The sequence below is a fragment of the Lycium ferocissimum genome, chromosome 2, assembly GCF_029784015.1.
Source record: "Lycium ferocissimum isolate CSIRO_LF1 chromosome 2, AGI_CSIRO_Lferr_CH_V1, whole genome shotgun sequence".
Taxonomy (NCBI): Eukaryota; Viridiplantae; Streptophyta; class Magnoliopsida; order Solanales; family Solanaceae; genus Lycium; species Lycium ferocissimum.
The window spans coordinates 45,458,481-45,470,016 of NC_081343.1; the positions used below are offsets into that span (position 1 = coordinate 45,458,481).

At 38.9% G+C, this 11,536-nt stretch overlaps 1 protein-coding gene across 1 annotated transcript; it reads left to right on the top strand.

Annotated features, from left to right (window-relative positions):
* Positions 1-270: 270 nt before the first annotated feature.
* Positions 271-11,329, top strand: LOC132039984 (uncharacterized). The gene is made up of 13 exons (XM_059430582.1): positions 271-408; positions 2,215-3,334; positions 4,850-5,068; positions 6,404-6,630; positions 7,367-7,441; positions 7,637-7,708; positions 7,785-7,883; positions 8,013-8,081; positions 8,159-8,273; positions 8,952-9,020; positions 9,184-9,529; positions 9,702-9,822; positions 10,031-11,329. The coding sequence occupies exons 1-13, from the start codon at positions 271-273 to the stop codon at positions 11,003-11,005; spliced, it is 3,645 nt and encodes a 1,214-aa protein (XP_059286565.1). The 3' UTR covers positions 11,006-11,329.
* The last annotated feature ends 207 nt before the right edge of the window (positions 11,330-11,536 follow it).

Consider the following 11,536-nt stretch of genomic DNA (forward strand, 5'->3'; position numbering starts at 1 on the left):
GTCGAAAAAAGCATAGAGTGTGAAGGTGCAATCAAGGTGGCTTTGGGCTGTAGTAATCACAAACCCCACACCGCCCCCAATCAAACTTGTCTTGACATCACATTTCCGGGATTGTCTGTCACTACCAAATAATCCTCTTCCGCCTATCGATCCCACCACTACACGGCGGCAGATCACGTCGGATCTTCTTAAACCTCCATATGATTCCGTAACGACTCGCTGAATTACTCACAGATCTAATTCAGTTATTCGATTGAATCAAATTCAGTAATGGCTGCAACTCCCAATATGGATCAATTCGAGGCTTATTTTCGCAGAGCTGATTTGGATCAGGATGGTCGCATCAGTGGTGCTGAGGCTGTTGCCTTTTTTCAAGCTTCCAATTTGCCTAAACCAGTCCTTGCTCAGGTTTCCCCTTTCTCTACTTCTTTTTCTTTTTTTATAACCGTAGTGTCCGGGCCAGCTTGCGCGTAAACACGACTAATTCCATGGGATACGTCCCACCAGCAACAGGTATCAGGTAACTTTATCCACCAAGGCTATCACCTAGTGTTTTCTTTCTGCTGAGAATTGAACCTGAGACCTCATGATGCTCAACCCCCACTTCATTGACCACCAAGAAAGGAAATTGATACTACTAAATGATCACCATTTGATTATTTCTATTCACATGACTCTTATTTCCTTGATTTGAATTGTTGCAAGTCCAGTTGCTACTATTAGTCGAGATGTAAGCTAGCTTGTTTTGGGCACCATTGTTAACTTGGAAGTAAAAAGACCGTTAATCTGAATCTTTTTTTCTTTTTTCTTTTTCTAAATGGAAGTTAGTCCAAATCTGCTTTAGTTTTAGAATTATATGTCAAATATTGGCTGGGTTAGAAATTTAACTATTTGGATAAGAAGGATGATTTGGAGCAGAGGCGGATCCGGGATTTATATTTTATCGGTTCAATTTTAAGATTATTAGCATTGAACTTATTATATTTTTACAGTTATGGGTTCATATCTACTATTTTTATTGCAATTATAGTAAATTTTTATATATAAATTTATACTCGCGTCAAAAGTTATGTGTCAATTGAACCCGTAACTCTAATGCTACATACGCCTCTGATTCGGAGTGTTCAGTCACAGTCTAGATCAGTTTGATATTGTTTTTTGATTGCTTTTTAGTTTACAAGAGAATATTCAACCTCTGTTAGCTTCACTTCTCCGTATGTTTCGGCGCACCATTTCTTCCTGTCTGACACTGTAGTTCTAGCTACTGCACACTTAGTAGAAAACCTTCATTTATGGCAATGTTCATTATCAAAGCCCGACTTTTTACTCACGCGATGAGACATGTTCTTCGCATGTATAGTCTGCCTACATATGGATGTTGGTTTGCCTCACTTCTCATTGCAATGCCATGCCTTTCTACCTCTTCGTCCATCACTTGATTTATTCCTTGCTTATACCTTTTTTACTGTGCTCGCGGCTGTCGAGTGGGCTCGAAGCATTTTATTGTCTAATACCTTGAAGTGTTCCAGTCATTTGAGCTTGCAAACTCGTTGCTATACAGCAGAAATAGGGTGTTTGGGGTGGAAAGACATGGTTTAATTCAGAAAAAAAAAAATGAAGAGAAATTTACATTTGTTGCATTAGATGAACATTTTGGAACTCAACGTAAACAATCTGAAAATGGGTAGCAGATATGAGATACATGAAAAGTTTTGTCAAAGAGTATTAGTGAAACGGTACCAGATTATAATTTTTGAAAACCCCCCCGTTTATATCTAGTAATACAACAAAATGAATAGCGGGTCTGGTAACTTAGAATAGAAATTAGGAAATTGTACGGTTGAAATTTGAAAGTAGGACAGCTACTAAAATGTGTTAGAGCTACTTGAGAATGTAACAAAAGTTGCAGATAGCTTTGTGGTTCAGACTGTTAGAGTGGTAAGGCTCAGACATTATTGTTTTGTTATACTTGATAAGGTAGTGCAACACCGATTATGATGCTTGCCAGAAGACAGGTGTAAAAGCAGATTTAAAGATAATCTAGATGTGGAAGAAGCTGTAGTTCGTAAATAAAAGCAGATTTAAAGATAATCTAGATGTGGAAGAAGCTGTAGTTCGTAAATAGTCCATCTGCAACTCCTGCTTAACGTCTGGATCTATCAACTTCCTCGTGTCTTCTCACTATAGTTCACATGTTCTTTTGCTTTTATGCAGATATGGACATATGTTGATCAAAGTCGTACCGGTTTCCTTAGCCGCCAAGAATTTTTCAACTATCTTAGGCTTGTTACGGTGGCGCAGAAACGAGAGTTGACCCCAGAAATAGTGAAAGCTGCACTATTTACGCCAGCTTCAGCTAAAATTCCTGCCCCCCAGATAAACCTTGCAGCCATACCAGGTCCTCGTCCAGCGAATAAAGTTGGTTCTGCAGTCCCGCCAGTCAGTGGTGTTGCAGTGCCTCCAGTTAGTGGTGCTGCTCCAACAGCAGCACCAAGTTTTGGCATTAGGGGTCAACAGGGCTTACCAGTTCAGCAAAGCCAGTACATGAGGCCCCCTCGACCATCCGTACCCAGCACCAGTTTCACGTCTCAACCAGGTGTTCCTGGTCAAGGAATGTCAGGTGCAGGTACCAGGGCAGCTTTTAGTGCTGGCAATTCCTCTGATTGGCTTGCTGGTAATGGTGGTTCCCAAGCAGCTGTTACTTCCCAAGCTCCTAATATAGGTATCAGTTCTAGAAGTCAGGATGGATTTGATCATGCTTCTCCACAGCAGAACCAACAAAAGACCACTTATTCGGCACCACCAGGTTCATCTAAAATAAATGATTCAACTCTGCGCGGTAACCAGCCAGATGCTAAGGATCCTAAAGCAGTACCAGTATCTGGAAATGGATTTGCATCTGACTCGCTTTTTGGAGATGCATTTTCGGTTGCATCAGTTCAACCGAAACAAAACTCCGCACCTAGTTTATCTTCTGCTAGCAGCTTACCAGTCTCACCAGCCATGGTCCCTGCATCTGCAGGGTTCCAACATCCAGTAAAGGCCAGCTCAGTTGCTTCACAAGTTGCACCTCCCCAGCAACCAGTAAACCAGCATCAGCAAGCTCAGTTGACCGGGAGACCAAACCAACAGGTCTTAGTGCCAAGTGCTGCTGCAAATCCTAATGCAGCTGGAAATTCTCGCTCTAGTCAGGCTCAGCTTCCTTGGCCAAGAATGACTCGGTCTGATTATCAGAAGTACAGCAAAGTATTTATGGCTGTGGACACGGACAGGGATGGAAAAATTTCTGGCCAGGAGGCAAGGAACCTGTTTCTAAGTTGGAGGCTGCCTAGAGGTGCGATTTGCTTACTACCTTGATCTATTTATGAAATTCATGTTCCTTCTGGTTGTTTCATTCTGAGACAGATATTTATTTGGTAGTTACAAATATCTATTACTGGTTGTGTTACGATTAACTGAATGTGTTATGTCTCCTTTAGTTATTACTAAGTGATCTGGGACATCAGATATTTGCCGTTCTTCTTGCAATTAGAAGCCTTAGATTTTGATGATCGGACTCTGGGACATGGAATGATCTCTGTGGTACCTTGTAATTTTAGAAAGTTGCTTACGAGTTTGTTTGATTCTTCTTTGGGAAAGGCAAGTGCTTAAAACCCGTTAATCTTATTAAACTTGCTATATGCTCTTCAACTTTGACAACTGTGTTGTTCCACGGTTCTTTTTGAGAAATGGTAAGTTCTATAAAATCAGCAGTGCTAGGAAGTGCTGAAATATGTACAAGTGACAAAAACCAAAAGAAAATCCCATTCTAATGACGGGGCTAAGTATTGATTCTGCTTCATCTATGAATTCTTCTGTACACACAAAAGAAAACAAAAGTGTTCACTCGGACTTGATTTGCTAGATTGAGCATGCTTTGCCTTCAACACATCTGACAGTCCTTTCATTCCATACAGTCCACCAAATACATGCTGGTCTGTTATTGTTATTCCATCATACTATAGCTTCATGTTTAGTCTCTTAGGTACAGCTCTAAGTTAAGGTTGAAGCAGGAGACAGATGGGTAGCCTTGGAGCTCTTAGCTTAATAAATAATAAGTAATGTTACTTAGTTTATTAACTAGAAATACTAGTTGTGTATGTAGGTTTTGCTTGATACACTACTTATTTACTTAAGTTTAATTACGGCTTAAGAGCTCAGTGGATATGTTGGAATCCAGTTCAATACTGTACAAATGTCAAATGAAGATTAGTCTTATAAAAAATAATCATCTATGCTTATTTTTTTTCCGTATACATCTACAGTTTTTTATAAAGTTGCTTTACTCCTTACAAACTCTAATTCGTTATTTTGAAGAGCTGAAATCAGATAAGTTATCTAGTTAATCATGAGTCTCCCTGTGAAATTGGGTATTTGAAATACTTCTGATGGATATCGCTTACTATTAAATAGTGGAACTTGATTAGGAAGCTCACTTCTTGCCTGCCCAAATATTTTCTTGCTTGGTAAGGGCTTTGCATCGTAGATTCTTAGGCTTCCAGAGCCTATGGTTGTTATTCAAACATCTAGTAGCTTTTCCTAAAGTTTGGAATGCGTGGGGACTCTTTACTTTTTAATAGTTCTGGTATAGCATATCGTTTTATTTTCCGTCGGGGTTATGCACTTCATACTTTTATCAGGATACAATTTTCATACAGGTCATTTAAGACATTGTTGTGCTGTCTATTATGACCTGTGGCACAACATCATTCTTGCTCATGAGAACTCATGCTGAATTTTCTTTCTTTCGCTGAGCTGTTGGTCGTTTGGTCCTTCAAAACAATAATATGGTATGCTTTTCGTTTGTCAGAGGTGCTGAAACAGGTGTGGGATTTATCTGATCAAGACAATGACAGCATGTTGTCTTTAAGGGAATTCTGCATTGCTCTCTACCTGATGGAGCGGCACAGGGAAGGTCGCCCTCTTCCTTCAGTCCTTCCAACCAATCTTATTTTTGACGAGTCTTTATTGCCTGCTTCTGGTCAACCTATCCCATCACATGGTGCTGTTGCTTGGAGACACACACCAGGTACATTTATTTCCTCCCATTTATAATGTTCATTATGCATGGTTCATGACTAGTGAATGCGCATGTTTGTATTAGCAAAGAGCAGCTGATTCTGTCGTGAGTTACATAATTTCCCCCATGTGGTATATACATGCATCTAAAGGCGTTTATACAGGCCTTTATTCACTCCATCCATAGCCTTAGGTTTTGGACTGGATACTTAGACTCAGCCACATTCAGATGATATCAGAGCCAAACCTTTGGTAAACCTGTTTCCATACTCGTAAGTCAGCATTCAAGTCATAGAGTGAAGCCCAAACATCAAGTTACAAACGCGGAGGGTGTTGAGTTGTATAATATTCCCTCCATTCCTGTTTATGTCACACTTCCTTTTTAGTCTGTTCCAAAAAATGAATGACACACTTCTTAATTTGGAAACAATTAACTTTACACTTCCCATTTTACCCTTAATGAAAAGCTTTTATAACCACACAAATTTTCTAGCATGTTCAAGGCAATAAGTTTCATAAGTTATAGAGCTGCACAAAGACATTTTTTGGATCACAAATTGCATAAGTGTTCATTCTTTTCTTAAACTCCACGCCGAATCAAACTTGTAGCCTGTTTGGCCAAGCTTCTCCAAGGCCAAAAGTGCATTGTTTTTTCTTCAAACACTAGTTGCTGCTCAAAAGTACTTTTCAAATTGATTAGCCAAAAACTATCTGCTTCTCACCAAAAGTTGTTTTTTGAAAAGCACTTTTTCAAAATAAGCTAATTTTAGAAACTTGGCCAAACAGGCTATAGGTCACATAAATTGGAACAGAGGGACTATCCCACATTTTTATGTAAGGGCACCCGAAGTGGTCTTGTGCCAATCAGCCATAACTTTAAGGTTCTCGAGTTCAATGCTGAGATTCTTTCACTCTTTGCATATAAGCATTTCATCTGATGATAACTTTGTATGTGGAATGTGCCCAATTCACAATTTACTAAAACTTGAATCACAAAATTATGAAAAGAGTTTGAACCTCGTCCTATTTTCCGACTTGATGGGATAGAGGTGACAGGTTCTTATAGTGGTTCATTCATTTGAACCTCGTCCTATTTTCCAAGGTAGTTGACAGGTTCCCAATCAAACTCTTGTCCTTCTCTGTTCAAGAAGGGGAGCTAACCTCATCTAAAACTTGTGTCTCCATATTGCACTATATAATTGATAGTGTATTTCGAGGGTATACCAGAAAATGAAATGTCAATCCGTCTAGGTGTTTGCTAGTATTTTATTTGGTATCGGTCTGAAGAATTTCCCTCCTGTTTTTTATCTTTTGATTTAATCTCATGATTCCTTTTGTTTTCCAGCCTCCCAGCAAACACAGGGGCCAAGGGGTGCAGGACAGATGGCTTCTGGTGCTCCGGGGAAGCCTCCGCGTCCAGTTCCCATTCCCCAGCTCAATGAAGCTGTGCAGCCTGCTCAGCAAAAGCCTAAAGTTCCTGCACTGGAGAAGCATCTTGTTGACCAACTTAGCCAAGAGGAACAGGACGCATTGAATTCAAAGTTCCAGGAAGCATCTGAAGCAGAAAAGAAGGTGAAATTAAACTGTTCTTCTCGGCGGCTACTTCCTCTCCTCCTCAGTCTTTCTCAGTTCTTCCAATACTTTCTTCTTTTTCCATGATTATCTGAATTTTAAGTTTTGTGAATTGGGTCTTTAACTAACTGAGTGAGAAAATGAATGGTAATTTGAGAATGGATCTTGAACAGTATGTGTCTACTAGTGAAGTCTGTTAATACAACCGAAGTTGCAACACTTGCAACAGGATGCTGTTTTGTGCATTGCAGGAAACTTAACATGATTTGCTGGTGTGTTCTGTTTTTATTTCTACACTAGATTATATTGTATTTATTGGTTGGATATAATGTACTGGAAGGCAAATGAATGCTTTTCTTTAGGAACCAATTGACAAATAGTTTGTCTGATGTGTTAAACAACAATGTTACATTCAAATTTGCTTCAGAATATGAATTATATGATTGGTGTGGATAGTGTTGTGTCTGGCTTGTAATAATTTCCTTGGTTATCAGGTCATCAAAGTTGTAGCACTAACTCTTGATTATTTCTCGGTGTTTAGAGGACTATAATCAAAGAATATTTGACATTTTCTGAATTTCCGTAATTGTTAATTTGATACTATGGAGGACCAAAAATGGATTTTCATGTTTGAATCTTAACTTAATTCTAGTGGAGCCTCTTCTTATGTCTGTTGGCACTTGTAACTGCCAAATTTATTAATACAATTTTTTCCCTCTATACCATAATATTGAAGGTCATGGAATTGGAGAAGGAAATTTTGGAAGCAAAAGAAAAAGTTCAGTTCTACCATGCAAAGATGCAAGAAATAGTGAGTGTCTGATCTTTTTGCACCTCAAGTTCAATCAATTATATTCTGAGATCTATTTATCTCTTTTTTTTTTTTTTGATAAGGTAGATAATTTAAATAACAATTGGGGAAACCCCGTATACAATCCGTATGCCAAAAAGAAGAGAACCTACAACACTAAAATGGTCTGCTTTCTATTGTTGTTTCTTTTACCAGATTTTATACAAAAGCCGATGCGACAATAGACTAAATGAGATCACTCAAAGAACTTCTGCTGACAAAAGAGAGGTAAAAACTTTTCTGAACATAGGGAAACCACATCGCTAATTATTTGTTGTTTAACTTAAAATAGAGAGTTTGGCAGGTTGAGTTATTGGCTAAAAAATATGAAGAGAAATACAAGCAGACAGGAGATGTTGCTTCTAAATTGACAATTGAGGAGGCCACCTTTCGGGATATTCAGGTATTTGTGGATTTTTTTTTTTTTTTTTCAAATGCGTTGGTGTAAAGTTAACTTCCCTTTCTCATATTTTCTTGTAAATCATGTGATATTGTCTTACGTTTAAATGTTATGTTGTTGGACCTTTTATAGGAGAAAAAGATGGAGCTATACAAGGAAATTGTTAAAATGGATCAAGATGGCAAGACTGATGGTATCCAGGTTGGAAAATTGTTTCACTAGTCAATTTGATAAGAGATACGTAGAACTTTTCTGAAGCAGCAGTTTCTCTTTTACAGGACCGTGCTAGTCACATTCAGGTGAACCTTGAGGAGCTAGTAAAAGCACTGAATGAGCGGTGCAAAACTTATGGGTTACGAGCTAAACCAACTACACTGCTTGAGCTTCCATTCGGTAATTGTACAAGTCTTTTGTACTTTGTGTGGTAATATAAGCTTTCATTTGGTTGTCTCATCTATTCCTATATTTTTCTATAAAGTCAGTAAAATCTAATAAAGAAGATTGTTTCGGAAATATAACTCCAACGTGTTTCGGAAATATAACTCCAGTGCCTTGTTATTTTTTGCGCTGAATTGTAACTGACAAAGTTATTTTTCCTGAGAAGAATCTTGATAATAAAAAATGATTCGCTGGAAGAAATTGTGGTTCAAGCGGAGATTGTTCTGTTCTTAACTGGTCAATCTCAAGCGAAACCTTCCATTTTACCAGCCAATTCGAGTGTGTTCTTTATTGAGGCGTTAGAATTAACTTGTTGCCGACTGTTTATAGATTGACTCTTTTGGCCAGTATTTCTCTAAAGAAACCTCCAATTCAAAATAAAAGGTCTTCCCCCTTTATATTTACCTCAATTCCATTTAGTTCATAAAATGATGCTAATTTTTTCTTGGAGATCCATGTGTATTCTCAGTTGGTCAGCAATTTGTAGTGCCAAGTAGGAGGTGCGTGATGTATAACTTTAGCCACTGTCATTAAGAGTCTGTAACCTAAGCTCAACATGTTTCTGGTCTGTAATTTTCATTGATGTAAATTCTTTTCAAATGCTTTCTCATACTATTTATTGTAATTTCGAAGGTTGGCAACCAGGCATCCAAGAGGTTGCAGCAGACTGGGATGAAGAGTGGGATAAGTTTGAAGATGAAGGTATGTTTTAAGAAGCCAGCGTGTAAATCAAAGTGCTGATGCTCAAAATACCTCAAGAGGCCATTGAATAAGTTTTTTCTTCTTTGGGTTGCTTTTGGATGCGAGGGCTGTAGAAATTTATTATATGTGGCTCACTTTATTGTTGAATCTTTTTCCTTTCCAGGATTCACATTTGTGAAAGAGCTCACGCTTGATGTGAAAAGCGTTATTGCCCCTCCTAAACCAAAGTCTTCATTGGTTCGCGAGAAAGCATCTTCGTTAGCTGACCATGATTCTGGAAAATCATCAGCTGATGCTGACACTGATGCAAAGATAGATAAGCTGCCAAGCCACGTACAAGCTAGAGAAGTTAGTGACATGGAATCTGCACATGGACGTCATCAAACAGCAAGAAGTCCAACTGATAGTCCATCAAGGAGCAATGCAGTTGAGAGCCCGTCAAAACAATTCCAAGAGTCTGTCCACAGGAAGGATGTCAATTTTGATGGTTCACCCCATGCTGCCCAAGGGTAATGTGGTGGTTTTGTTCCTCTTTTGGGTGATTCAGTACATTATGTTCTTTTGTTTTCCAATGATGACAAACTGTGTAGAATACTGAACTGCAGAGGGATTCCACCTTCTACAAACTATTCTACGGTTTCCTAGAAATCTGAATCTCTTCGTTTAATTTTATGAGTGCAGTGAACACTGGGGTACTGAATCTGTGTTCTCGAGGGACAAAGGTTTTGATGAATCTGGCTGGGGTACGTTTGATACCAACTTTGACACTGATGCTGCATGGGACGTTAATTCTGTTGCAAAGGTAAATGGATTATTTTGCATTTTCTTTTTCACTTCTGCAACTGCTAGGTTAGATGGAGACCGTTGCAATTTGCATGCTGTAGAACTTTATTGTCTAGGCAACCTTATTCTCGTTTGCAGAGTTAGTCTCGTTTGGACTTTGGAAGAATACCTTTGACATTATTTAAAAGATGAAATTCCACATTATATTGCTTTCTTCGTTTATGCAGGATTCAGATAATGACAATCTCAAGGAATCTTCTCTTTTTGGAGCTGATGATTGGGGCTTAGCCCCTATTAAAACGGGGTCCAAACAGTCTGTTAACACGCTACCGAAGCAAAGCCCATTCTTTGATTCTGTTCCTAGCACCCCAAGTTACAATGCTGGGTTAGACAACACATTCCCGAAGCAAAGTCCTTTCTTTGATTCTGTTCCTAGCACCCCAAGTTACAATGCTGGGTTAGACAACACGTTCCCGAAGCAAAGTCCTTTCTTTGATTCTGTTCCTAGCACCCCAAGTTACAATGCTGGATTCAGTTATTCAGACAACACGTTCCCAAAGCAAAGCCCTTTCTTTGATTCTGTTCCAAGCACACCAAGTCAAAATGCTGGATTCACTCAGACTGATACCTTGTTCTCGAGGCAAAGTCCCTTCTTTGATTCTGTTCCTAGCACACCAGCTTATAATTCAGGAGGCTCACCAAATGCAGATAATATGTTCCAGAATAAGAGTCCATTTGCCTTCGGTGACTCAGTTCCAAGCACACCAATGTACAGTTCTACAAACTCACCTCGAAGACTTAGTGAAGGGTTTGAAGAAAACTCAAACAGCTTCTCCAGATTCGATTCCTTTAACATGCAGGATAGTGGTCCCTTTGGCACTCGTGACTCTCTTTCAAGATTTGATTCAATGCGCAGCACCAGAGACTCTGACTACGATCATGGTTCATTCCAGCAGCGGGACTCGTTTGCTAGATTCGATTCATTTCGCAGCACCGCAGACTCTGACTATAATTTTGGGCTCTTTCCTCCTCGCGAGTCACTTAGTAGGTTTGATTCCATGAGTAGCACCAGGGACACGGATCACGGTCATGGTTTCACATCTTTTGATGAGGCAGATCCATTTGGGTCAAATGATCCATTTAAGACATCAGCGGAGAGTCAGACACCAAGAAGAGATTCTGATAGTTGGAAAGCGTTTTGATGGGATCATGGAGTCCTAGTACGAACTCCTCTTTTATTCTATTTCTTTTTATCTTTTGGCCAGTTTGTTGTTTGTAGGTATGTAATGTTGTGACTAGATAAAGATGTGTGCGGCATGCGTTAGCATCGCGATAAGCTGTGTTGTATTATTTTATTAGCTTGATTTTTTATTTTTATTTTTTCTTGTGAATTTTGACCTCGTCTACCACATAATTTTTTCGGACTTCAAGGTGGACAGAACTTTTGCTGGTTCACCCATATTGAATGTATAAAGTGTATAATGAACATTTTTAATCAGTTGATATTGGAGAGGTATTTTGGTCTAGGAGTGGATTTGGTACCCTTGTAGCTGAAGCTGAGTAGCGATTTTCTTTGTGTAGGGGTGGTGAATTCCTAGCAAGTTATTTTACTGTTTGCAGAAGTCTGTAGTTTCAGAAGTAGAATATTACATTATACTCGACGGATTTAAAGTGCTATATTGCTAATAAATGTAATATCTTGGTTGAGGAGGTCCTGTTTTCCTGTTATTTTG

Excerpts from the sequence above, each read along its gene's own strand:
- LOC132039984 (XM_059430582.1), top strand. The coding sequence starts at position 271 with ATGGCTGCAACTCCCAATATGGATCAATTCGAGGCTTATTTTCGCAGA. Across the intron at positions 7,709-7,784 it reads CTTCTGCTGACAAAAGAGAG|GTTGAGTTATTGGCTAAAAA; the intron begins GTAAAAACTTTT and ends AGAGTTTGGCAG. Across the intron at positions 9,530-9,701 it reads TCACCCCATGCTGCCCAAGG|TGAACACTGGGGTACTGAAT; the intron begins GTAATGTGGTGG and ends TTATGAGTGCAG.